A 27945-nucleotide genomic window follows, 5' to 3' on the forward strand; every position below is an offset into this window, starting at 1 on the left:
GGAGGCACAACCAGTGGCTCAAGTCCCCTAGTTGCATTTGACTTGCAGGCCCTGGTCACACATAGTGCACTGTACTAGGGACTTACTAGTAAATCAAATATGGCAACCAGGAAGAAGCCAATGTTACCATGTTTTAGACACTGTGCACATGCACTTTAACACTGGATAGCAGTGGTGAAGTGTACAGAGTCCTAAAGCCAGCAAGCAAAGTCTGGGGAGATCCATGCCAAAAGATACCAGATATAACAGCCAGATTTAGATGCTGGTATTCACAGTAGTGACTCTCAGTGGGAGCCATCCATAGCAATGAACTCAATGTTGTCTTCATGTACCTCATTCTTGAGTTTTTGGACATTGTGTACAGCAAAAATAAGCAAACTTACGTATTTGTTCTTTCATTCAAAACCTTGATGGTCTGACCAATAACTCTTTCAGGCCCTCTTTGAAAACTCCTAACTTGTGCACCTTCAGGAATCCGATCTACAATATAAATTACCAATTAACTTGTTCTATGGACATCAATTTGCCTGCACTTTCTTTCCAAATGTCACATGTTTGCAGGAGCACATTAAGGACCTCATTATGAGTTTCCGCCGCCCGCCAAACTCTTTGGGCTGGAAAACCACCACTCGAGTTTTTCGCCTGCTGGCCCTATTACAAGTTTCCTGCTGGGGCAGCAGGCGGAAACAGAGTTTTCACCCGCTGGCCCAGCGGGATACTCACTACAACATTGTGCTACTGTTGCGCTTTTCACTGCCTGTAATTCAGGCAGTGAAAAGCGTGACAGGGCTGTCCATGGGGAACCAGGCACTGCCCATGCCAGGTGCCCATAGGGCCCCCTGCACCCTGTCTCCACCAGCCTTTGCTTGGCGGTGGAACTGCCATGCGGCAGATACGAGGGTCGTTATCCCCAGGGCAGTGCTGCTAGCAGTGCTATCCTGGTGGATTAAAACCGCTGGCCCTGTTAGGCCATCGGCTGGCCTAATGATGGTGGTGCTGGCTGTCAACCTGTGGCACCTTCGCCACGGTCATAATGTGGAGGTCGAACCATCACTTTGGTGGCAGTCCGACCACCACATTCGTAATGAGGGCCTAAGTTTTGTTCTACCTCATATTGCACAGTATAATGTTTCCAATGCTCAATCAACTCTTTTTGTGCTGTCCATTTCAACATGGTGACCAACTGGCACCTTGCTCCATTCTGTATAGCCAGGTGAGCATCCATTTTCATGTGATGAAGTTCATATCACATCATGGCATAGCATGCAGTAGAATGGTTTTACCCTCAACTGCACCTGCGTAAAAAGTCATCACTTGCACACGAGTCATAACAAGCTTCAACTATCCCTTATTGACCTCAGCTGAAATGTGAGAAAAGTGAACACTATTTGGCAACCCCAAATTTCAGATGGATGAGAGAGCGTAGCACATCTGGAAATATGCTAAAAATGAGAAATTAAAGTTGGCCTTTTAAAAGTTGGCCTTTTGCATAAATAACAACTATCTCCCCATTGTTGCTCAATAAAGCGTCAGATTTGAAAACAGAAAAACCTGTGCTTTATCAACACTACATTTAGAGTTCATTGAATCTTGATTAGACTAGTTTCCCAGGATTTCAGTTGCGTGGAATGCCTTGCCGGGATCAGGAGTAAATAATTCTATATTTTTGGCACAGTGAGTATGTTTGAATCTATGTGTGCCTAGTACTAGATAAGGAATACCACTAACATTGAGGGCCAGTTCTGAAGAACCAGAGGGCACTACATTCTCCATAAGGTATTATTAAACATTTAAAGCTTTTCTCGCAGCATTTTTCAGGTTAAGCAGCTACCTGCACCTCCTTAAACCACTTAAACTCCTGCAGACAGTAATTATGGTGGAACTGTTGGAGAACACTTTATAAAGGCCATGTCCTGCCCATTTTCCTCTCAATGTTCTAAAGCCCAAGGCCCTCATTACAACCCTGGCGGTTCAAGACCGCCAGGGCTGTTTTGGCTGAAGCACCGCCAACAGGCTGGCGGTGCTTCAGAGGGGATTACGACCGCCGCGGTCCATGGTCGCACCGCAGGGGCTGGCGGTTTCCCTCCAAATTTGCCCCAGCGGGATTACGAGTCCCCGTACCGCCAGCCTTTTCCTGGCGGTTTGAACCGCACCGCAACTGCACCCGTCGCACGGCCGCAACACCGCTGGCTCCATTTGGAGCCGGCTCCTATGTTGCGGGCGAGATCCCCGCCGGCCCAACGGGGATCTCATAATGACCGCGGCGGGGGTGTGGCTGCATTGGCGGACGCCAGGCGGTCAGGTCTTGGCGGGCGGCTGTAGCCCCCTGCCAAGGTCATAATGAGCGCCCAATTTCCTTATTATCTATTATCTTGAACAGTAAACATTTTTGGTTCATTTTACTATTCCAGCCTCTTTGCTTGATCTGGTCCAACATGTCTGAATCCAATAGTGGATGGACCCTCTCTGTTCTTCGGAACCTGGGCATCTAGCAGATGAAAAACAAAGCACGTTTCTGATTGTCCCACCTTTTCTGACAGTCTTATTGCACAACTCTCAGTCCCTGGTAAAGCAATCTGTTCCAAATCAATGCCTGATATTGTAGGAAAGTACCGTCTTGCCTGGCATGTTACCCCCATATTTCACAGTATATATGTTGTTTTAGTCTATGTGTCACTGGGACCCTGGCAGTCAGGGCCCCAGTGCTCATAAGTATGTGCCCTGTATGTGTTCCCTGTGTGATGCCTAACTATCTCATTGAGGCTCTGCCAACCAGAACCTCAGTGGTTATGCTCTCTCTGCTTTCCAAATTTGTCACTAACAGGCTAGTGACTAAATTTACCAATTCACATTGGCATACTGGTACACCCATATAATTCCCTAGTATATGGTACTGAGGTACCCAGGGTATTGGGGTTCCAGGAGATCCCTATGGGCTGCAGCATTTCTTTTGCCACCCATAGGGAACTCTGACAATTCTTACACAGGCCTGCCACTGCAGCCTGCGTGAAATAATGTCCACGTTATTTCACAGCCATTTACCACTGCACTTAAGTAACTTATAAGCCACCTATATATCTAACTTTCACCTGGTGAAGGTTGGGTGCAAAGTTACTTAGTGTGTGGGCACCCTGGCACTAGCCAAGGTGCCCCCACATCGTTCAGGGCAAATTCCCTGGACTTTGTGAGCGCGGGGACACCATTACACGCGTGCACTGTACATAGGTCACTACCTATGTACAGCGTCACAATGGTAACTCCGAACATGGCCATGTAACATGTCTAAGAGCATGGAATTGTCACCCCAATGCCATTCTGGCATTGGGGGTGACAATTCCATGATCCTCCGGGTCTCTAGCACAGAACCCGGGTACTGCCTTTGCCCAGAGCTCCTCCAGTGTATCCCAGACCTCTGCCATCTTGGAAACAGAGGTTTCTGTGGCACACTGGACTGCTCTGAGTGGCCAGTGCCAGCAGGTGATGTCAGAGGCTCCTTTTGATAGGCTCTTACCTCTCTTGGTAGCCAATCCTCCTTCCTAGGTAGCCAAACCTCCTTTTCTGGCTACTTAGGGTCTCTGCTTTGGGGATCTCACCAGATAACGAATGCAAGAGCTCACCAGAGTTCCTCTGCAAATCCCTCTTCACCTTCTGCCAAAGGATCGACCGCTGACTGCTCAGGACGCCTGCAAAACCGCAACAAAGTATCAAGACGACTACTAGAAACCTTGTATCGCTTCATCCTGCCGGCTTTCTCGACTGTTTCCAGGTGGTGCATGCACTGGGGGTAGCCTGCCTCCTATAAGCACCAGGAGCTCTGAAGAAATCTCCCGTGGGTCGACGGAATCTTCCCCCTGCAACCGCAGGCACCAAAAGACTGCATCACTGGTCCTCTGGGTCCCCTCTCAGCACAACAAGTGTGGTCCCTGGAACTCAGCAACTCTGTCTAAGTGACTCCCACAGTCCAGTGACTCTTCAGTCCAAGTTTGGTGGAGGTAAGTCCTTGCCTCTCCACGCTAGACTGCATTGCTGGGTACAGCGTGATTTGCAGCTGCTCCGGCTCCTGCGCACTCTTCCAGAATTTCCTTTGTGCACAGCCAAGCCTGGATCCCCGACACTCTAACCTGCAGTGCACAACCTTCTGAGTTGTCCTCCGGCGTCGTGGGTCTCCCTTTTGTGACTTCGCATGGACTCCAGTTCACTCTTCTTCCAAGTGCCTGTTCAGGTACTTCTGCAGGTGCTGCCTGCTTCTGTGAGGGCTCCCTGACTTGCTGGGCGCCCCCTCTGTCTCCTTCTCTAAGTGGCAACATCCTGGTCCCTCCTGGGCCACAGCAGTACCCAAAAACCTCTACTGCAACCTTTGCAGTTAGCAAGGCTTGTTTGCAGTCTTTCTGCGTGGGAATACCTCTGCAAGCTTCATCACGACCTGGGACATCAATCCTTCAAAGGAGAAGTTCCTAGCTCTCTTCTTTCTTGCAGAACTCCAAGCTTCTTCCAACAGGTGGCAGCTTCCTTGCACCCTAAGCTGGCATTTCCTGGGCTCCTGCCCACTCTCGACACTGTCACGACTATTGGACTTGGTCCCCTTGTCTTACAGGTACTCAGGTCTGGAAATCCACTGTTGTTGCATTGCTGGTGTTTGTTCTTCCTGCAGAATCCCCCTATCACGACTTCTGTGCTCTCTGGGGGTAGTAGGTGCACTTTACACCTACCTTTCAGGGTCTTGGGGTGGGCTATTTTTCTAACCCTCACTGTTTTCTTACAGTCACAGCAACCCTCTACAAGCTCACATAGGTTTGGGGTCAATTCATGGTTCGCATTCCACTTTTGGAGTATATGGTTTGTGTTGCCCCTATACCTATGTGCTCCTATTGCAATCTACTGTAATTTTACACTGCTTGCATTACTTTTCTTGCTATTACCTGCATCATTTTGGGTTGTGTTCATATATCTTGTGTATATATCTAATCCTCATACTGAGGGTACTCCCTGAGATACTTTTGGCATATTGTCATAAAAATAAAGTACCTTTATTTTTAGTACTTCTGTGTATTGTGTTTTCGTATGATATTGTGCATATGACACAAGTGGTATAGTAGGAGCTTTACATGTCTCCTAGTTCAGCCTAAGCTGCTTTGCCATAGCTACCTTCTACCAGCCTATGCTGCTAGAAACACCTCTTCTACACTAATAAGGGATAACTGGACCTGGCACAAGGTGTAAGTACCTCTGGTACCAACTACAGGCCAGGCCAGCCTCCTACAGATATCGAAAGTAATAATGTGCCCTCTTTTGGAAGGAAACCACTGAGAGGAAAGGGGCTGAAGCTGAGTTCTTAGGGTCCTCCCAGAAGCACGTTGGCCATGGAAAAGCGATTCAGATGGGAAATAACTATTCATGCACAGATTAAAAATTGCATTCCCATTTGCAGATCCCTTTTGCATTGGGTTGGAGACAGAGGATCTGCTGGCTATCTATAGAGCAGGCTGAAGCACATTGTGGTCTAAACCATGAGTTTTCAAAGGACATAGAAAATTGTGAAAGAGCTTACTACTTTATCCTTGTCACATGCAAACATTATCAGTGTTCCAGGGCCACCTAATAAATAAATGACGTTATTTCTGAAACATGAATGTTCACTGTAATATTTATTGCATGTTTGGCCATTGTTTCATATTCTTGACTTCCTGTTAAATTAGGATGTATATTTATGTTCGTATTTACATTTGATTTTCTCTGATTGTATGGGCGCTTAAACAGCCTTTGGCTTAGAAATGGCTAGGCATTAGAAACGCAAAAGAATGGAGCTAGGATTGTTAGAATTCTATGAAATCTGATCAATTATGCCCTGCTTTGTAAGGCATTCAGTGGCTAGCACTGGCAAAGCAAATTGGGTTGAAACTGCAATCTTTTTTGCACTGTGCTTACTTCTTGCTGTCTGTTCACTAGCTGGTGAAATTTGCTCAGCAAAATCCTCAAATAATATATCTAATTTAACAGGATATTTTCCAGTTGGCCAGGTAATCCATAATATGTTTTTGGAACAATAACTCAGTTTTCGGTAGTGACTGCTGAATCTACTCCTTAAAAGACTTGTACTCAGCCAGGTGTTTTGTATAGACGGGCATTCCTCCATCTGCAGTTGTTCATTTTTGTCTTCATGAAGACAATAATGAACAATTGCTGATCGAAGGAAGTACTTTAATTAAGCACTGAGAGTTACTCTAGAATATATTCCCCCCTTCACCCTGCAGTGCAATCCATAGTCAACACATTTAGTGGAGCTGTCATGACACCATTAAAGCAGAGTCTGCCTTTGCTTTGCAGCCTGGCACAGTCTCATGTATGAAGCAATTCTTGCCCATAATCGAAGCCGTTAGGATATCCATGATAAGTATCTTCTTCCAAAAACATGCCCCATGTCCTTGAAACCTGCCATAATTCAAGCCTCTTCTAAAAAACAGTCAACAGACCCAGGGATTCTGGCGTACTACTGGCCAACCTCCAATCTCCCCCACCCCAATACAATCCTAGGAAGAGTGGATATGAAACAGCTTCAGCAATATCCCTGAATAAACTATCTCTTTCATGATCATCAGCCTTGGTGCAAACGAGCTACGGGCCCTGGCCCCACCATGGCTAAAATGATGAGAGAAAAGCTCTGTTAGACCTGATATCCTTGGTTTGGTCTTCCTCCAAACTTATTGCCTTCACTCCTCCTATTTTGGTGGATCTTCTTTGTTAGTTTTAGTATTCTGTGCTCCTTACCACTGCTTACCAGTGCTAAAGTGCTTGTGCTCACTCCCTCAAACAATGGTAGAATTGCCTTAAACCTGACTTGCACATTTATTTTACTTGCAAATCCCTAGTCCATGGTACTACATGTCCCCTGGGTCTTTAAATTAAATGCTACTAGTGAGCCTGTAGCACTCTTTGTGCCACCCACTAAAGTGGCACTTGATAACATGTCTAATGCCTGCCTTTGCAGCCTGGTGGGCAGCTTTAAACTACGCTTTTGACCTGGCAAACTAAACCTCTTGTCAGGCATAGATCTTCTTTTTTATTACATATAAGTCACCCCTAAGGTAGGCCCTAAAGGCGGCACAGGGCAGGGTGCATTGTATTTAAAAAGTAGGACATGTCCTCATTACTTTTGCTTCAAAATATCTTCAAAGTCTGATGGTAAGCCAAGACAGGGCCCAATCCACCTTGTGTATCTGACCCAAGCTCCATTACAGCTGGCCTTAGCATTTGACTTTTCACTGGTCTAGCACCAGATACCCACAGTTAGCACTTTGTTCCAAAGCTGTAATTTGCACTAAAACTATGAAAAATCATACCTCCAGTTCTACTGATTGGATTTAATTCATGTTGGTGCCATTCTATTAATTAAATATTTCTCTGTTTTTCTAAATCAGATTGAGATTTTTCTTACATTGTGTTTTCACTTTATTAATGTTTGTGCGCTGCAAACATATTTCACACATTGCCTCTTAGTTACGCCTGACTACGTTTGTGCCATGCTACCAGAGGGTGAAGCACAGGTTCAGTCAGTGACTTTTGTGTTTCACTCTGACAAGAATTGTGATTGTTGACTGAGTGAGGCTTCCACCCCCGTCAACTAATAACTGAGTTTCTTACAAGCTCCTCCTCCCAGAACTCAGGCATTGTACTGCATGCTCACGGCACTTTAGACCTCAAACTACAAGTCTGTACAGGATTGTCCAGATTAATTTTGCAGTGTATCCAATCCTTTGTCCTCACCTGTAGTTAAATAATCTGTATAGATGTTTTTTAATCCTCCACAAGCAGGTTCATATTTATGGTGCCTCAAAGGTTATCTATATATGATGCTCAACATATATAGGCACTCTATGGCTCAGCTTCATGTATAGCACCCAGAGAACATCTAAATGGGTGCAGATGACACTTGTTTTTAGTTTGTTTCATTTGAACTCTATTGTAAAGCACCGATGCCTAAAATGTATTAGTATGCTGTACTTAGGATATTTGAGTATTAGAGACATAACAATTGCAAGAATTCTCCTTAGGAGTTCATTGACAAGAGTAAAATTAAGAAATTCAAACAGATGGACACAGAATAGTAGAGGAATTCAAAAAAGGTGTGCTTCTAGTTTCCTGAGAGAGTTTCTCAAGCTGGGGTTTTAGTAAAGAAGTCATTGCTAAGGGGAAGGTGAAAGATGAAAATCATCCAATTAGGGTCAAGGAAAGAAGTGTTAGATTTGAGAACCTTTTAATGATTTTATGAGCTTCTGGGGACTAGCAATGCCAAATGCTATTGTTAAATAAAACAATATAAAGAAGGCAGGGATGGCACTTGTCCAACATGCAGTTTATGTCGACAAGGATGTTGAATGTGTCTGGACCTGTGCCGAACTCAGCCAAGAAATATTATTAATGGTCAGAGAGGAGGTGAAGATTATTGAGATATTTGTATATGATTTGGACACACAGCTTTCATTGAATTTGCCAAACCATGGTTGATCTGCAACACATCTCACATTTACTGTTATATTTGGGTCTAGGTTTGCCCCTTTCCAAAATATATGGCTGATCTGAACCGTTTTACTGAGGTAGGGAAAAAGAAAGCTCCTTGAGTAAGTGATGTGCATTGATCATCAGTTGCTAGGTCTTTTAAAAGAGGTGAACATATGACTTTATGATGTGATCTGGAAGGATGTCTTCATGACGGTACATAAGTTTGAGGTACTTACTCATTTTGTAAAGTTGTTAAGCAGTAATAAGTGTGAAGATGTTCCAAGTGGCTGTTGTTTTTGTATAGAGATGATTAAGTTTTGCTGATTTTCATTTTGTTTGTGAAAAAACAAGGTAGTTGTTACTTAAATCCAATTCCTTCTGTTGAACATGAAATGAAGTCTGGCTGACAGCATGCCCTTCCTTTACATGCATTTCATCAACTGAAAGAAGTCGACTAGTACATGAACAGAGTCAACCCAAAGAAACTGGGAAGTGAAAATCCTGATCAATACCTTTTGACCTGCTGCTAAACAATTGCTCAACAGCAAACATTTTCCTGTACGTAAGAAAACTCAGAGCTCTCTTTACCTCAGAGCATTCAATAACTCACCACATCTTTGAAGGGGTCCAATGTGTCAACCTGCAACCATCCAGGAAATATTTCAACTTCTTTAAACCTAAAAACAAAAATAACTGATATGATCCAAAGTGATGACAGGCAGAAATCATGAAAATATCATGTGTGGCCTACTTCACCAATGGATGTTGTGCATCGCCTGAAGCTGAACTCCTCTTCCACTTCAACTCCACTACCTTTTCAACTCCCTGAGTTCTTTCGCATGGTACAGGCCACGATTAGCTTGATCGTTTTCTATGTTGTATCATTGACCTAAACGTAGGGATGGCTGTGTTTATCCTTTGCAGACACCTGCATATGCAGAACATGGGTACAAGACATATTCTTGACCTCCAACACAGTCATCTTTTCAACCCCTCCCATTAACACTTTGCTCCCAGTCGCAAAATACAGGTCCTTCATTGCACACTGCATCATCCATTCTTGCACTGAACCAACCTACCTGCAACACAGAATCTGCATTTACTACCCACGAAAGCCCTCTACTCTAGATTCTGCATGTCCTGACCTGGACCATGTATATTCAATCATTAATAAGCTCTCTAGACCATAATTTTAAAATGGGATACCCAGAGTTGACAAACATATTATGATGAAGGGTGATACCCTGAATCCGGTCCCAGGATGCTTGTTTCTGGTCCAGGGAAGATCGAGCCTGGCAGTTCGGGCTGGACTCTTCCCATGGGGAACAGGGTCAAGACTGATTTGCATATGGCTGGGTCCTAACTGGAATGGCATGGCAAGCAAAAAAACTGATGGATTAAACCCAGATCTGTGACTGGGGGTGAATGTTTGATTTGTTCTGCATTCCATCCATCATCTGTTGTTTTTGCATTTGTCGCCCCAAGTGGGAAGGGTATGCCCAGACGTGGGTCCCGTGCTTGCTATGCCACCAGATTCAAGCTAGCCTGGCTGATGAAGGGTGATACCCTGAAACCGGTCCCAGGATGCTTGTTACTGGTCCAGGGAAGATCTAGCCTGGCAGTTCGGACTGGACTGTTCCCATGGGGAACAGGGTCAAGACTGATTTGCACATGGCTGGGTCCCAACTGGAATGGCATGGCAAGCAAAAAAAACTGATGGATTAACCCCAGATCTGTGACTGGGGGTGAATGTTTGATTTGTTCTGCATTCCATCCATCATCTGTTGTTCGAACATATTAGAAACAGCATATTGGGAGCCAGTTAACATAAATCTTCATGTTTATCTTGGCTCCTTTATTTTAGGTAAGTAGCTCCTAGAAACCTGTTTAACATGGGCCAGTGTGTTTATCTTAATGATCTGACTTATGCACAAGAGAAACCATATTTATGCCTGAGCTTGGGACTTTATCCATTATGGCTGCAGTTTACAAATAAAAAAATAGACACAACTCTTCACTTTTGTGTATTTGATGTTCAGATGTATAAAACTGTTATGTATGTAGTTCAACCCGTGTATGATTTTCTTCATAGGCACTGACTCAAACCAGTATTTCTTAATACTGTTACATGTGCCCTTGAAGCTCATTTATTGATTAGTTCCACTGCAATTACTGCGTCCAATTTACAGCACTTGAGTATATTTGGAAGGCCTGGTTTCAAAGAAAGAGGTTATTATGTTTTAATAACTAATAGGTTTAATTGCATATGTGTCGAGCAGCTAGTTCAATATTGTTAGAGAAAAATCAATCTCTGATTTATGCCTGATATGAAATGAGGCATTGTGTTATTAATTTGATGTTTTGCATGTCATGGTTAGGCAGAACAATAAATAGTCAAGAATATGGAGGTTATTACAACTTTGGAGGAGGTGTTAATCCGTCCCAAAAGTGACGGTAAAGTGACGGATATACCACCAGCCGTATAACGAGTCCATTATATCCTATGGAACTCGTAATACGGCTGGTGGTATATCCGTCACGTTTGGGACCGATTAACACCTCCTCCAAAGTTGTAATAACCCCCTATGTCTTTAGAAAAATGTCATAGTGACCGCCATCTGTCCAATTCAGAACAAGTGTTTGAGGACCCGGCTATTAGTCATTCTGATTACTTTTTAAAAACTCAAACATTTTTCGAAGTAGTAAGATACTTTTGCCTCATTTTTTCTTACAACTACTTCACAATTTATAATAGTTACTCAATATGACATTACACCTGCACAAACATAAAATGCTCAAACAAATTTGTTAAATTTTAATATGGATGTGTTGTGTATATTAACATACGTTGGTTAACAAATATAAACACATTATTGGACTGAAATTTAATTTACATAAACACTTCATTTGATTCATGTGCAAGGGAAAAAAGTGTGTTAATAGTTTAGAAGGCATTCTTTTTTCTCTTGATCTGCTTTATTACCTATTGTCATCTAATACAATTTCGTCTAGAGATCAATCATTGATCTAAATTTAAATGTGTAGCTGACCCCTTCTAGTCTGAGAGTGGGTTACCCTCTCCTTTGCAATTGTAGTTGCAAACCATTGATGCAAACCATAACAAAGCATAACTTGGAAGGGGTGCCAAAAATAAGCTCCTTTGAATTTGTGATTCATTATGTAGTTGCAAACCTATTTTCCTATTCAGTAACAAGTTACTGAGCCATAATTTGGATTTTGTGTATCAGAGCCTTTGTGACCCCAAAATAGCTTTGAATATGACTCTTATTCTCAGTATCTGCTAATGAAGTGACAATTGGAATAGAGCATGGGGTGTCATTTGAAGTGGAAGGAACACATGTAGACCATGAGGGTTGGTACATATCAGCTGAAGGTTGTCTAGATGGCAACCTTGTGGTGTTGGTTAGTTTGTATGCCCCTAACATAGAGCAGCCCTGATTCCTGGCAAGGATGACTCAGGAACTGTCTGGATTGGTGGAAACTCCATGGAGGCTGGACAGGCATTGCAATAGTGTGATGAATAAAATGCTAGGTCATTCACACCCTTACTACTTAGCTCAGCAGCAGTTCACTATGCTAATGCTCTGAATGATTTGTTGAAGGAGTTGTGTGGAGGTGTAGAAATGAGGGACTGAGAGAATACTCTTTCTATTCCATCTCACATGATTTGAATGCATGCTTGGATTGCTTTGTCTGGTCCATTACGATTCTTCAGTGAGTACATAGGATGCCCTACCTAGGAAAGATGTTATCTTATCATAATCCCTTTGAGCGTAGATTGAAATGGGACAGAATCCCTTCTCTTACATACTCTTGGAGATTGCAACTCTGCTGGTTGAAGGATGCTGTGTTCAAATAAACTCCAAGAGAGACAATCACTATTTATTTTAATGAAAATGAGAACACAGCCTCCACTCTCCTCCTGGAATATGCTGATTATTGGACAGCGTATAAGAACTAAGATCAGGTTCTGTGCAGTGATTGAATCTATAATCATTGAACACACTTGACAAGTACCTCCTGACCCTCACATTGGATGCTGTAATTTTTAAAACGCTTTCCATTCAAATTCCTCTCTCTGTTTCCCATTTGTTTTATAATACTCTCTTCTTCCTTCTCACTTAAAGTACATATACAATCATACACTGTTTGAATAGATTTAGTACCACATACTTTGTTTACAAATCCATTTTCGTAAGCTTTTAGGAGTCTTTGCACATTTTGTCCTGTTACCTAGAGGTAAAGTGATTTGCTTTCTCCTTATATGGAAAAATTGGCCTACACTTGATTGGCACATTCAATTGTCTTGTAAGTTCCTAGTATATGGTATTACATGGACTAAGTGCCTGTAAATGAAATTCTACTAGTGGGCTGCAGCACACATTGTGCCATCCAGTAAAGTAACCTTTTAAAACATGTTTCTGACCTGCCACTGCAACCTGTACCATTATTTTGACCTGGCAAAATGTACCTTTTGCCAGACCTAAAGCTTCCTTTTTAATTCCTATATGTCACCACCTAAGGTAGGCCCTAAATGCTCATAGGGCATGGTATTTAAAAAGGAGGGCACATGGGCTTAGTCTTTACATTTCCTGTCAGCGAAAAACTCCTAAAATAATTTCTCACTGTTGTAAGGTCCATCTTTCCCATAGACTAACACTGGGATACCTTATTACATTAAATATGTGCTAACTTCAGATTGGAAGCAGATAGAGAAATACGGTTGATACTGAAATTAATCATAATTTGAAAACCTCTTTAATGGTAAAGTCTGATTTTAGAGTACAATTTTAAAAATGCCACTTTGAAAAAGCTGGCATTTTCTGCCTAGAGTTTTGGGGCATTTTAGAGGTTTTCAGCTGCCTGGGCCCATTAATGGTTCCCCCACCAAGAATGTGCATTGGCCCAAGACAGTGTACAGTAGGGCCTGGGTGTAATGGAGAGAGGGTCTTCCTGGTGGTTGGCTGAGGAGGAGCAGTACCCCTCCCCCAATTACATTTCAAAGCTCCTTGACCAAAGCACACACAAAGGAATGTGGAAAGAGACCTGCCATTGCCTTTGTCACCCTCAAGAGTTTGGAGAATTGGAAGGGGAAGAACTGAACAAAATACGTTTTGAATGTAGGTCAAGGAATCCCCCCTCACAAAGGCTGGCACCAGGTATAAACAAGTGGGCATTCAGAGCCACTCATTAGAACACTCCTAGACATGTTAAAGATCCAGAAAAATGGTCACTATGCTTCTTGGACGACTGCTCTGCTGCCTAAAGGACTGCTTTTTTGTCTGAAGAAGGAAAATTGGCCCAGCTTGTGTCTATCCTAGGATACCCAGAGTGGCTCTAAGGGTCAGTTGGCTTGCCTCCTGTTTGAGTTACAGGGACACAGAAAGATTCCAGAGGCCTGCCCTGCAACTGCCCAGATGTCCAGTACCAACCGGACCTACCTGAGCCCATGCTGCTAGCCTCTGCTGAAGTGAGTCATGATTCCCAGTGGGTGCTTCACTGGCATCAGAGAGCACTCCTCCTGCCTAACTGAAGGTTCCACCAGATCCAGTGCAGAGTGCCCCACGGCCCTGCAAAGCCATCAACTCTGAACTGAAGGCTTCACCAGACACAACGCTGAGCAAAGCAAAGCCTCATAGGGCCACGATGCACAGATCCCATCTGAAAGTTGCACTGGTTCCAACACAGTCTGACATGAAGCTCCACAAAGCTTTCTTGACCAGCTGACAGATTTATTGGAATCATCTGTGAGCAACGTGAAGTCCCACAGAGCCTTGCTTCCCAGCTGAAAGTTTCTTCTGAACCGAAAGTGAGCGACCCCCCCCCCACAAAACCTCACTGTACAGCTGAAAGCTTATTTGGAACTGTTCCTGAGCCACACAAAGCCTTGTCACACAGTTGAAAGTTTCATTGGAACTGATGCAGAGCGACGCACAGACTCGTAAATAATGCAGCGCAGACCTTGCATCAAGGACATAGGGTACAAATGCCATGGGGTCTAACTCAGTTCGCTACCTGGCCTGTGCTCCATCTCATACAGCCTGAACTTCTGACTTTGTCTCAGTCCAGCAATAGCAGATACCCATAGTGGGCACTCTCTGCTTCTTGGTGCTATTTTTACTAAAAACTTTTCAATTCAATATCTAAATACTTTGAGCATTGCCTCCAAGTTAAGCCTGTCTGTATTGTCCCGAGCTACCAGAGGGTTAAGCACAGTTAACCTGGTGACTTTTGTGGTTCAGCCTGACAGGGATTGTGGCTGCTGTCTGAGTGGGGCTTCTGCACCCCTCAACCAGTAACCCAATTTCTAACAAGCCATAGGTTTGCAGCCGAAAATGACAGATGACCGAGTTTATGCTTGTGAGGTATTCACAAAAAAGATACCTAGCAAGTGTAAGTCCTGCATAATTGTACACCATCACTATGTACAGTTCTGCAGATGCCACTCCCTCACAAAGGCTTCTCCAGCTGACTTGCTTATACAAACTTGAAGAGAAGATTATGACCAAGCTTGATAAAAAGATTCAGGCAAAGGGTAGCGGTTTATGACTATACCACCCCTGGGTCTCTACAAAGAGTCACCATTAATGCATGACAGCTATCTGTCTGCAAGGCAGTAGGGCAAGTCATAGATGCCCTCTAACCCATGGAATACATCAAGCCATGTTACTTTAAGTGATTTGAATGACATTTGTGGCTCAACTCTCAACAAATCAGCCATCACTAGAGGTGGGAGAGCCACTGAAAGCCTGAGCTAGCCAGAGGCCCAGTTGTGGCTCACAGGGCACGGAAGGGGAAGAGCAGCGTGCAGGGGGGAGGGGTTTAATAAACATTAAATTAATTTAAAAAAACAAAAAACACTTACCTGAATGCCGCATCACTGCTCTGCTCCTCTGTCTCCTCTGCTTCGTCGCTGCAGGCACAGGCTCCCAGCCTGCCCAGCAGCCAATCCTGACACTGCTCAGAGCCCAGCCAGGGTGCTTCCAGGCAGACTGGGAGCCTGAGCATGCTCTCGAGAGCCTTCTGCGCATGTGTGTTGGGCTGACCCGAGACGGGTGGCCAAACACACATGCGAGCTGACTCCCCCTCACTGCTTGTCAAGCCATGGTCCCGCCCCTTTACAAGAAAACAATAATAAACTAGGTTTATTATCGTTTTCTTGTAAAGGTTTTGCAGCTTTCACTGCTGGCAGAGGGTTGGGGGCTACACTTTTCCGCCCTAATGTAGAGGCCTGGTTCTGGCTCAGCTTGAGGCGCAGCTGGAACCTGAAGGCAAAACAAGGTGAGCTTTCATGGCTAGTGATGTATCCTAGTGGCTACAGCTGCCAACCATGAAGCATGAGGGACTAGGTTTAAATCCTGCCCTTGGCTCAACATCCTTTTGAATCCCTGCAAAGCTCACTCTGCCAAAAAAAGGTGTAATGTTGTCTGTCTATTGTCAAAGGCTCTTATATTCTTGGGCAAGGATCGTGCTTTGTAAAACTTCCAAAAATAAAATGTGAAACATGTTTGTCATACATGCTCTCATGTCAGCCTCCAGTAATTAAGGACAGTGCATTACACTTTTAAGTCAGAAAGAGATACCCATTTAGTGGCTGAATTGCACAGTGTGAAACTGGAAAATCAGTCCTGGCTCCATTGCTTGACCAAATTGTGTGATCCTATGCAAATGCTTTATTTTACTGAGCCTTCTTTTTATTCAGTATCACATGTGAGAGCACTTTATAATACATAAGTTCATGTTGTTCACTGTACATAAACCTTTATTGTGTTTGATTCAATAGCCTATAATGCTGTTAGGTCAATGATAGGAATTTAGGCCACACATAGGTTATGCTTGACAACTGCCTTGCCTCTTAGTGCTTCATGTAATGAAGCACCACCTTCCTTGTGGCCCATTGCGCCCCCCCCCAACACCACCATGCGTGCGCTGCATTTAACATATGGCACACCACGACGCAGGTTGGGGCAATAGCGTCATTGTTTTTTACGCTATTGTAGTACTTTGCAGGATTAAAGTAAAAAAATGTTGGTGCTAATCCTGTAAAGTACATAGCAGCCCATTCAAATAATGGTGTGCCTCCTTTTAATGCCTGCTCTGTGCAGGTGTTAAAAATGCAGCAAAAAATGACAGTGGAATCCTATAGATTCCACTGTGCCGTTTTTGCCAGCCCCCTAATGGGGGAAGGCCCACCTTGCATACATTATGCCTGGTGCCGGCATAATGTGGTGCAAGGGTTTACAAAGTGGAGCAATGCAAGCATTGCACCACTTAGTGAATATGGTTGGCATTTTTGCTTCACTATCACCACATTAGCATCAAAAATATTGATGCTTATGTGGCAATAGTTGGCACTAGGCCGCCTTAAATTTGGGCCTTAGTTCACTAAGAGCATTGCTGGCAGGAAAGGTCAAGAATGTTTTTTAGTGCACGCTTAAAAACTCTCAGTTTTAATAAACACTTCTCAAAGCAGAGATATAATCTGATGTACTGAGGAGAAATGTGTCTGTGTGTTAAAGAAATTAACTGTTTTTAATTTTGAGGAGACTTAATCATATGTATATATAATGATTGTTGTATGATTTATATGACAAAGAATTTCAAGGCTCGGCTAGTGCACGGCTTCTTAAACATTGGAGCCAATCCAGTCGACCCTTGGGTCGGCTCTTGTGTCGTTACTTACTGGTAATCTTCATTACCCTGATTAAGGTCTTTCTTGTCCCAGTCATTACTTCAGTGAGGCGATCCTGCCACCCGACCGGCATCTATAACACTAGTCTTTTTATTATTATTATTATTATTATTATAAAAGCCCCTCCTACCGTACGCCATGCCTGCTTTTAGCAAGAGCAGACCCAACAACAGCAGAAGGGAGAGAGGGAACGTGACTGGAACAAGGAGGACATTAATTGGGGTAATGAAGATTATCGGTAAGTAACAACACATTACCCTTCATGGGACTTTTGAGTCCCAGTCATTACTTCAGTGAGGAAGTCACAAGCCAAAACACAAGAAAAATCATGACACCAAAGACTCTTGCCCAACACAAAGTTGAATCAAATCAAACTCAAGACAAAGCTGATTTCATAACATTAACAGCAAAACTGTCCATGGAAGCATGCATTACATCAGACTATAATGCCTGATAAAAGTGTGTTGATACTGATAAGTAGACGCCCTACAAATCTCTGGGATAGAAATGCCCACCACCTCAGCTCAGGAAGTGAACACAGACTGAGTGAAGCAACTCTGAACCTGAGTCAGAGGAGCCTGTCCCAGACACTTATGTCACTGGCACACCACCAGTCGCACCCACCGCCTGATGGTGGAAGTAGACACATTGTTTCCCTTAGCCACACCCCCCACAAGACACAGAGAAAGCAGGGAAAAGACAAAACCATTGGGTCTGCTGCAAAAATATCTGAAGAGCCCTCTGAACATCCAAGGCAGAAGTAACCCGTGCACCCTCCTCCCCTGAGAAATCAAGAAGAGGACAACTTCCTGCTGCAAATTAAATTTAGAGGAACCTTTAGGGAGTAAGGCCATATCCAGCCACAAAACCACTCTGTCTGGCAGAAATTGCAAATTGGGAAAAGAGATGAGCAGAGCATCCAAGCCACCCAACCTCCGAGCCGAGGTAATGGCCAACAGGAAAGGTGGCTTAATAAATTGCCTCCATCAAGGGCTCAAAAGGTTGAAGACCTTGAAGGACAGTCTGCAAATCTTAGGAGGGAACAATTACCAGAGACACGAACAACGAAGTATAAAACTTCCCAACAACTCACCCCCCAGAGGGGCAACACCAACTAGGGCATCTCGGGAGCCCATACAGGCAAAATTAGCAGCACATTGAGAAGCCAGAGTAGAGGGGGAAAGATGTTTCAAAAAACCATCCCTGAGAAACTTGTGAATTTCAACAGGTTCTCCAACAACACAATACACTTCCTAAGAGGCACACCACTTGACCAAACAGTCCCAGTGCTTATTATAATTTTTAAGAGTCGAATCCCTGTGGGAAAGTTCAATATCCTGTGTCACCAAGGAATAACAACTCAAAGATTCAAACATCAAAAGTTCAATAGCCAGACCCTCGGTTGCAGTTGATGGAGACAGTGCAATAACAGGAGTGGGAATTGAAGTAGGGATGGACTCACTGGAAGCCAAACAAACCTGCCCCTGGACAAGCTCAGCGATAGGGGAAACCAGAGGTGGTGAGGTCAAAATGGGGAAATCGGGAGAATAAACACACTCTCCACACAAATCTTCTGCAGCACCCTCTGGAGGAGGGGAATATGCGGAAAGCCATACAGAAGACCCGAGGGCCAAAGGATCGAAATGGTATCCATCACTCATGCCTGAAACACACCACTTCAGAACAGAACAGAGGAAGGAGGGCATTGTGGGGAGAGGCAAAGAGGTCTAGCCATGGCTCCCTGAACTGAAGGTAAATTTCCATGAAATGGGGTACTGACGGTTGGCACAGAACAGTAGAAGGCAGATTACGGCTCAGGCTGGCTGCATGAAAATTCATTTGACCCTGAATGTAGACAGCCCTCAAGGCACTGAGGTCGGACTCCTCCCAGGAACAAATTATGGAAATCAGACGATTTAGGGAGGCACTTCACTTCAAGCCAGCCCCCCAGTGATTCAAGTAGCAGGGAGCCACTTTTTTGTCGATGCAAATCAACAGGTTCCCCCTGCAGCTAGACCTGAAAGAACTGAACCCCATGCCAAATGGCCACCAGTTCCCACTAATTCGAGAAACAAGCACTGTCCTCCCAAGACCACTGACCCTTGGCCTCCAAAGACCCCAAAGTAGTCACCCAAACCCATAGACTGGCATTGGATTTTAGCAACCCATGAAGGGGAAGCTTAAAACTAATCCGCTTCTCTAGGTTGGGAGTGTGGAGCCACCAACCAAAGTCCTGGATCAGAATAGTGAGAGGCACCAGAGAATCATAATTTGCAAGGGAGGGATCCGAATAGGACAACAGATGGTTCACCAGAGGTTTGAGGTGCAGATGAGACCAGGAAACCACCACCGTTGTAACAGGCATCAACCTCTGGACCCCCAACCAATGTTGAGCCGGGGCTGACTGCTGTGACAAGAGGATTAACAGAAGTGTTGCAGCGTCTCGTGGCAAGCAGGAGGGAGATAAACTGCCCCTGCCTGAGTGTTGAAGAGGCGCCTGATGAACAGCAGCTGCTGAATAGGGACCAGATGAGATTTTGCTAGCTTCAGTTTGAAGCCCAAATGCTGGAACATGTTTATAGTTGCTTCCACCACCAGCAAAGCCTTAGGAAGAGAGGAAGCAGAACTAAAACAATAATCAATATAAGGAAACACAGAAAACCCCAGAAGCTGTAAAACATCCACAGCCAGAGTCAATGCCTTGGTAAAAGTCCGAGGAGCAGTGGAGAGTCCAAAGGGCAACACCTGAAACTAATAATGAGCCCGTTCACAGCAAGCCACAGTTACAGTGGGCACGTGAAAATAGGCATCTTCCAAATCCAGGGTAGCCAAAAAATTGCCCTGCTGGATAAGAGGAATGATGGAGTGCAAATTGGACAACCGGAAAGACTCCAGCTCACCGTCTTGTTCAGATCCTTCAGATCCAGTATTGGACAGTAAGAACCATTGGTCTTAGGGACCAAGAAAAGAATGGAGCAGAAGCTGAGACCCTGCTCCAGGTCTGGCACTCTGATGATGGCACCCTTTGTGAGCACCTTCTATTCCCCTGACAGCACTGCAGATTGCTTCAGAGCATTTCTTGACAATGGGGTATCCCGAAAGTGACCCTGAGGAGGAGGGCCCAGGAAGGGACTCTGTTACACCTGACTAATGACCGACAGACCCAATGGTTGGAAATCAAACTGGGCCACCGATCTAGGGACAGTTGGAGATTATCCGTCACCTGGACATAGACATTTCTGACCTGTGCCGTGGGAATGCTGATTCTGGGGTTGAGATTTGTTTGAGAATGCAACCCCCCGGCCCCGAGGCCCATCCACTAAAGGGTTGGGAAGAAGACAGCACCCTCTGGAAATGTTGTTTATTGACTTCTCCTTTTGCACCAATTGAAAAGGTTTCAACTATTTTTTCTCCTTTGTAAAATGCCGCACCATAGCATTAAACTCGTCCCCAAACAACTTAGAACCCTCAAAGGGCAGTTTATGAATCAAGGCTTTCTGTGCTGCATCCAGTTGTCACAGCATAGTCCACAGGGACCTCCGACCAGCCACTGCTGCCCCCGCTGAGGAAGAAAAAGCTCACAGGGTGTTTAATGTGATGTCAGCCAGAAACTGGGCCAGCAATAGGAGAGGAGTAGGATCTCCCTGATCCCGAAGACAGTCAAATAATGTTTTGAAATCCTTAACCAGGACCTGGGACTCATAGGCAGAATAAGTACTGGGCCTGGTCCCAAAATTAAAAGAGGCATTTGTACACATAAAGGGAGCCTCCACCTTCTTCTCGACAGAGCTGAAAAGGGAAGCTTCCTCAGAAGACGAAGATGAGGAGGAAGTGGCCATAGAAGATAAAATTAATTTAACATTAGGGACCTGTGGAAACTGATCCTCAAATTTTGCCAAGTGATATCTCTTGCCCATAAAGCGCAAAATTCCCTGTTTGTCGATATTCTCCCACTCCTTCGCCAGGATATCCTTGATAATATCATGCAAGGGCAAACCATCCACCACAGAGGCAGTATACTGGAAATAGAAACCATCATTCACCAAAAACTGAGGCTCAAAACCAAGTAGGTCATGAAATTGAGCCAACATGTGAGAAAAAGCCATGCCCTGGACATATTTTGATTTGGGGGAACTGTCCAACTCTTCATCCTAATCCCTTTCTGTTTCTTTGTAGAAGGCTCAGCCAATGCAGCCAGGACCACAGAATTAATTAAACCCTGTAAGTCAGTCCTGGAAATCTTTAAAAAATCATCTTCTTCAAGGTCCTGAACATGTTTCCTCTTAGAAAAAGATTTTGCCGGTACAGGCACAGACTTCTCATTGTCCATGATTACAACGAGGCAAGCAGGACGTGTACAACACCTACTTCCTATATATGCTTTCTCCTACCAACCAAGTCTCGACCCTCAAGGGACCTTGGAAGCAAAAGGACAGCCTTGTTGCCTCCTCTCCCGCCACATGCAGATTAGACATGGCAGTGGGGTTCAAGTGCTGCTGAAATCATTGAGCACCCGAATGGCCATGCACGCAACCACATAGAGTGCTCCCATCCCCCCACCCCCTGTCAAGCACATGCGCGGGTAGTGCCGCACAACAGGAGCAAAGAATGTTGTACGTGACCCACCGCCCGACAATGCATGCGGTAAGGGCAGCAATCATCCTAAGAAAGAGCAAAAACAAGCACAATGTAAAATAAAACAAAAAAGGAAAACACATGTGAAATCTAACACAGACCGCACAGTGTATTCTCTCGACTGTTTAAAGAAAGGAAATCAAGCAGGTATTGCCGGAGTGTGGGAGGGGCTTTTATAATAATAACAAAAAAAGGGCTAGCACCACAGATGCCTGTTGGGAGGCTGGATTGCCTCACTGAAGTAATGAATGGGACGAGGAGGTCATATTAGGGGGTAATGGGTCACCCACCTGTAGCTATCTCATACACACGGTCCTCACCATGAAAAAGGCACACAGGTGCCCCTTCATCTACACAACTGCAGAGGCTATCTGAGCCTCCGTACACACTTAGGGCCAGATGTAGCAAAAATCTGCGAGTCTCAAATGGCCTGAATCGCAATTTACGACCCCGCAAAATCGGAAATGGGATGCAAAAATCTCATTTCCGTAGTGCAAATTGCGTTGCGAGCCATTATCGCAAAAATTGAACCCCATTGTGCGACCCGCAAATACGAAGACGCAATTTGTGAGTCGCAAACCATATGAAAAAGCCACTCGCAAATTGCGACTAGTCGCAAAAAGCCCATTTTGCACACCCAAATTACCACTAAGTCAGAGCAGGTGGTAACCATAACCAAAGTATAAAAGGAGACCCAGAAGGCATCTGGTTTACTCAAAATGGCTGAAATATATGTGATAGCAAGGAGGAGGAAAGTCAACGCCGCTCAGCAGAGGAGGAGGAGCTTTTCCAACAAACTGAGGAGGAGATTTATGACAAATACAGACTCAGCAGTGCAGCAATATTAGAATTAATTGATCTACTCAATCCGCAGCTTCAACGACAGACTGTGCGCGGCAGCGCAATCCCCACACATGTGCAAGTGCTATGCTCACTGCACCTCTTGGCCTCGGGTAGCTATCAGGGAGTCATTGCAGTGGCAGGTGGGGTATCCCAAAGTGCACTCTCACGGTTCTTCAGATGTTTCCTAGATGCCATACTCACACACATGTCCAGATACATATACCTACCCAGGAATGAGGCAGAAATTAACAGCACCAAGTTGGAACTCTACAGAATTGCCAACTTCCCACATGTAATAGGGTGTGTAGACGGGACACATATACAAATATGCCCTCCTGCAAATCTGGAATATCTGTTCCGCAATCGGAAGTGTACACACTCACTGAACATCCAGGTGGTATGTGAAACCCATTATGTCATCACTGACATGGTAGTCAAATTTCCAGGGAGTACACATGACTCTTACATTTTCAGGCACAGTGGGATACACCAACGCCTAGAACATGGGGAGTTTGGAGATGGATATCTATTAGGTATTGCTGAAGACACCCTGAAGCCATACACACAGGTTACTGTGGAAACCATCCATGCCCTGCTAACATTGTTAATTTTTGCCAAACAGGTGACACTGCATATGCGCTACGACCATGGATACTTACCCCGTACCTAACACCCAGCAATGAGAATGAGACGCGATATAACAGTGCACATAGGCGGACCAGAAATGTCATAGAGAGGACCTTTGGACTGTTAAAGGCAAGATTCCGATGCCTCCACAGAAGCGGAGGTCCCCTCCAGTATGCCCCAATAACAGCTTTCAAGATAGCTTGCGCATGCGCTATACTGCACAACATTGCCACCAGACGTGGGCTACATCTCACCCCTGAAGACCCAGATTCGGAGGATGACGAGCAAGAGCTACCACATCGCCAGCCTGGGGATAGAAGCATTGCAAATCAAGGCAGACAGAGACGGGACCACATAGCAAACCAATACTTTGGAAGGTACGTGGCAACTGTCACCACACACACTAATGTCACACACAAAGAGCCCAGTTGTGAAGTGGATCAAACAAAACTTTTTAATAAGTGAACCTAATAACTACAGAACAGAACTGTCTGTAAGGGGCTGCACATGTCCAACCTCAATGAGGACACATTAACTGCATGTACCTCATGAGTCCTGCAGTGTTTGGGTCTAACACCTCCTCCTGGTACACCCAGCATGGCTCGTGCCAGTTGGGTCAGCAGACCCCTAACGTGCACTGCCACTCCGCAGCACACGTGTGTCTGTGGCAGATGCACTGCTGATGGTGAACCCCTCCTCACTGTCCTGAGAGGTCTCAGCCATGCCCTTTGCCACCTGCCTGTCCTCCAACATGTCCACAGCGTGGCTAATGCGGCCCAGTCCCCACGCCACAACCCCTGCAAAGTGGCCCAGGTCCACCTGCAGGCTCACGGTCCGTCATGACAGGCCTGTGGTGTTCACTGCAAGACGGACAATGGATGCTGCCATGCGGTCAAACCTCTGCACTAGTTGGCGCTCACGGCGCCTTGCACTTTGTCTCTCAGCCACCAGTTCCATCACCAGTTGGCGTATTGATAGTGCTAGGTCACTGACATTGTCATTCAGTCTTGTGAACTGTGTGTTCACCTCTGCCAGGCCATGAGTGAAATTGTGTTCCATCCTCTGCATTGACCCAGAAATAATCCTCAATTGCCTTGTTTGCAGGCACTGACCAGATAGGAGGGATGCCTCAACTGCAGACATGGATGCCTCCCCTAGATCCTCCTGGGCCACTGCCTGGACCTGGAGTCTGCGTCTGCGACGCGGTGGTGCTTCTGGCTCTTGCTGTCTCACAGTGTGGCTGGGACCAGGTTACGTGTCTCTTTCCTCCATGTCCACTTCTTCATCTGGAGGGAACTGTGGTGGTGTTGTGTTGGGCCCTGTATTGGCTGGTGCAGCCTCCTGCCCTGCCTGTGGCCTGCTGTCTTCACCCTGGATGGTGTGGCTTGTGGGGGTGTCTTGTGGGAGACCTGTGGGACATAGGGAACACACTGTCAGTATCTAACATCTGTTGTATGCCTCCTAATAAACATTTGCCTATATGCTGCCTACTGTACTACATTGCCCATAATGCACCATTCTGGTGGTTGCTAGTCTGGAATGGAGCTAGTCTGGTTGTGCATGCTGCTGTGTACTGGGTGAGTGGAGGTATAGCATTTATAGGTGTACATGCATGTTTCATGGTACTCACTTTTGGATGTCCCTTGCGCTGACGTGTCCAGTGCTCCCATTCCTGACACTGCCTCAGGCTCCAGGGTCTGCTCAACCAATTCCTCCATGGCTGTGGGTGGTGGGATGGTGGATGGGCCTCCTCCTGTGCCCCTCATCTCCCTGAGGCGCTCTGCCACCCTCTCCTTTGTCCTGGAGCGCAGGTCATACCACCGTTTTTTAATTTCTTTGATGCTTCTGTGGCTCATCCCTATGGCATTGATCCCCTTCTGGATTTCCTGCCAGATCCTCCTCTTTTCAGTGTCTGGGACACTCAGGGATGCCTTTCCAAAGAGCTGGTCATGGTGCTGGCAGCATTCCTCTGTCAGCACCTCAAGTTCCTTCTCAGAGAATTTCAATTTCCTCTTCCTTCCTGCACTGCCTGTGTCTTCCATGGTTGCAGCTGTTCCTCCAGGTAGTTGCTCAGCAGTTTAAAAAGGGTGTGGTCCTCCCTCCTCCCAGGTGTATTTGATGTCTTCCTGGCTCTGATGTCGTCAGCAAGAGCCAGGAAGTGTTTTTCCTACTGTTTTGCTGCACCTGCATGCAATTTGCGGGCAAATTGCGAGTTCGTTTTTAGCGAGGTCGCAAAAAGCGACCTCGCTAACAGCGGACTCGCAATCTGCAGTGCGACATCATTTACGAGTCGCAAATTGATGTCGCTTTTTTTGTTGGATGCCATTATGCGAGTCGAAAATTGTGAGTCGCTTGTTTTCCCCCAGAAACGTTGATGCATCAGACAAAAATTGGAAAAGTTTTTGTTCATTAATGCATTTTAGAGCAATAATTTCATTTACATTTGTGGAAAAGCCAGAGACTCTAAAAAAAATTACATGCAAATAGATTAATCAAGTTAAACAAGACCAGAGAGAACAAAGTATTATGCTATTATGTAAAGTGGCTGCTGATTGCACAGATGTGAGTGAAATGCCATTTTATAGGCAGAGTGATAATATCTCACCTTCAAGAGACACATATTCCGTAGGGAAAAGACTAGCAAATTGGCCTTAAAAGACTTAAAGTGTGCAACTCACCTGAGCCCTGACATCAGCACAAAACGATTATACTAGCATTAAAACTCTGAAACGCTGTGCCAATAAACCTCAACTGGAGCACTCCTGTTGATACAAAATGAAGGCCTAAAAACCTTTGAGCCAATACATTTAGACCCTGAAAGTAGCACAACTCTATTAAAGGACCAGTCACATAAACTGCTCAATGGATGGACCTCAACTGTAACTTTAGCAACCACTGTTATTCCTGCACCATGACCCCTTATAGATCTTGCAATGCACGTCATTTCTATTTTACAGCACACTCTACTATTCAGGTTCCCTCACGTTCCCTCACAGAGTGCACACTGAGAGACTGTCTAGTTTAGTTCATGTAGCAGTAACTAGAATCATAAAATGAATGCCAACTGCTTGACAACGTGTGAAACAGAATGTGAACAGTTCAAACTGGCATTTGCCCATCTCTAAGTCAGGGTCAACATGTTTGGTCTGTGAAGTTTCACAAAACTTCACAGCTGCCATTTACAACAAAGCGTTTCTGCCTGATATTTCTCACTGTGACAGCATCAGCAGTCTCTGTTTTAGGTGTTGTGTCAGGTGAACATAGTCCTGCACATGTGCATCAGACTCGCACTGTTATTCATCCTTACCATGGGCTGGAAGGAAATCCAGTGCATTGTGTTGCAGACCAAAGCAGGATGATCTGCCATGCTGGCCCACTCCAGAAGCAGGAATAGGGTGGAGCAGTTCTTATCCATGTATCATTTTACATTGGTCAGGTTCAGCACATCCTGGCAGCCTGTGGAGGTGGACATCGTTGGGCTGGTGGGACAGATCCAGGCGTGCTAAGCCAATTTCTGCAAGCAGAGGTTGTTGTAGTCTACTCGTAAATTAGGAAACTATAGGTACATTGCTTTAATGTTAAGTTGTGGTCCAGGCTGATATCTCTATAAATCCTAACTCTTGTGAGGCCCAAAGAACTTTTTTGGTGGTCACCCAAGTCCAACTCAAGTTTTACAATACTTGAACACAAATAAGTATAGGGCACATGACTACACCAAAGAAGCACCACAGGAATGCACAAATCACATGGCCAAAGCATCCCACCTAGGCATATGCCTCTTGTATGTAGGCATATCAGATCAACCTAAATGCAAAAACAATGCTGTGACAGATACAGTTCAATTGCCTTCTTTAACACTAAATCACAGACCATTTGTGACCACATCAGTTCTGCTGAGAAACATATTGAATTGTTGCACCATGCCAATATCTAGCCAGATATATATTCAATTTGCACGACTACACACTCACACTAACATCAAACTACACAGTTGCCCTTCAGACCAACACTGAACTAGTCACATTCAAACATGCCGTAGGTACAGAAGTGTCATAGACAGCAAGTTGCACAGCCAGTCAGACATAAGCTGTTCTTGTCTCACATATATTTATATTACACAGTCCGTAGGCACATCAATTTATCATTGAATCAGCCCAGCATGCTTAATCCCAAACACACGCATAAATAATTTTTGTTGGATGGTTTTTCACAATGCTCATTCTCAAACACACAACCCTGCTACACTGTCACCCACATCCATGCTGTTGTTACAAGCCTACCTTTAGATAAAACACTGTTTACACAACAAGCCATCACACTTCAGAACGTGCTCACTGCCAATTACTATACACAACCTTAAATATGTCATTTTCTACTCCTATTATTATACACATAGGGCACCACATCTGCTCCCGCTGGGATCAACTGGAGGGTGGCAAGGCTGTGGCAGGATGGAGCCAAGGTCTCTGAGAACCGCTCCAAGCCCACAGTGAATGGGAACGGAAAACAGCGTGCACCCCTGTCAGCTTTAAGAAATGTTGTAAACAAAGGAACTTCAGGCAGACTAGACAAGCAGGGCAGGCATGCAAGCAGCATAAGTAGGGAAATGAGGCCAAAGCCGCCACATCCAA

General features: G+C 45.0%; 1 protein-coding gene across 1 annotated transcript in view; it reads left to right on the forward strand.

Annotated features, from left to right (window-relative positions):
* The first annotated feature begins 21844 nt into the window (after window positions 1-21844).
* The window catches only part of LOC138262457 (ferroportin-like), a 282512-nt gene continuing 276411 nt past the window's right edge, over window positions 21845-27945 (forward strand). Inside the window, exon 1 of the mRNA XM_069212351.1 lies at window positions 21845-21853. Within this exon, the coding sequence (XP_069068452.1) occupies window positions 21845-21853 (9 nt within the window). The remainder of the gene's footprint in view (window positions 21854-27945) is intronic.

Source organism: Pleurodeles waltl, chromosome 10, assembly GCF_031143425.1.
Source record: "Pleurodeles waltl isolate 20211129_DDA chromosome 10, aPleWal1.hap1.20221129, whole genome shotgun sequence".
Lineage (NCBI taxonomy): Eukaryota > Metazoa > Chordata > Amphibia > Caudata > Salamandridae > Pleurodeles > Pleurodeles waltl.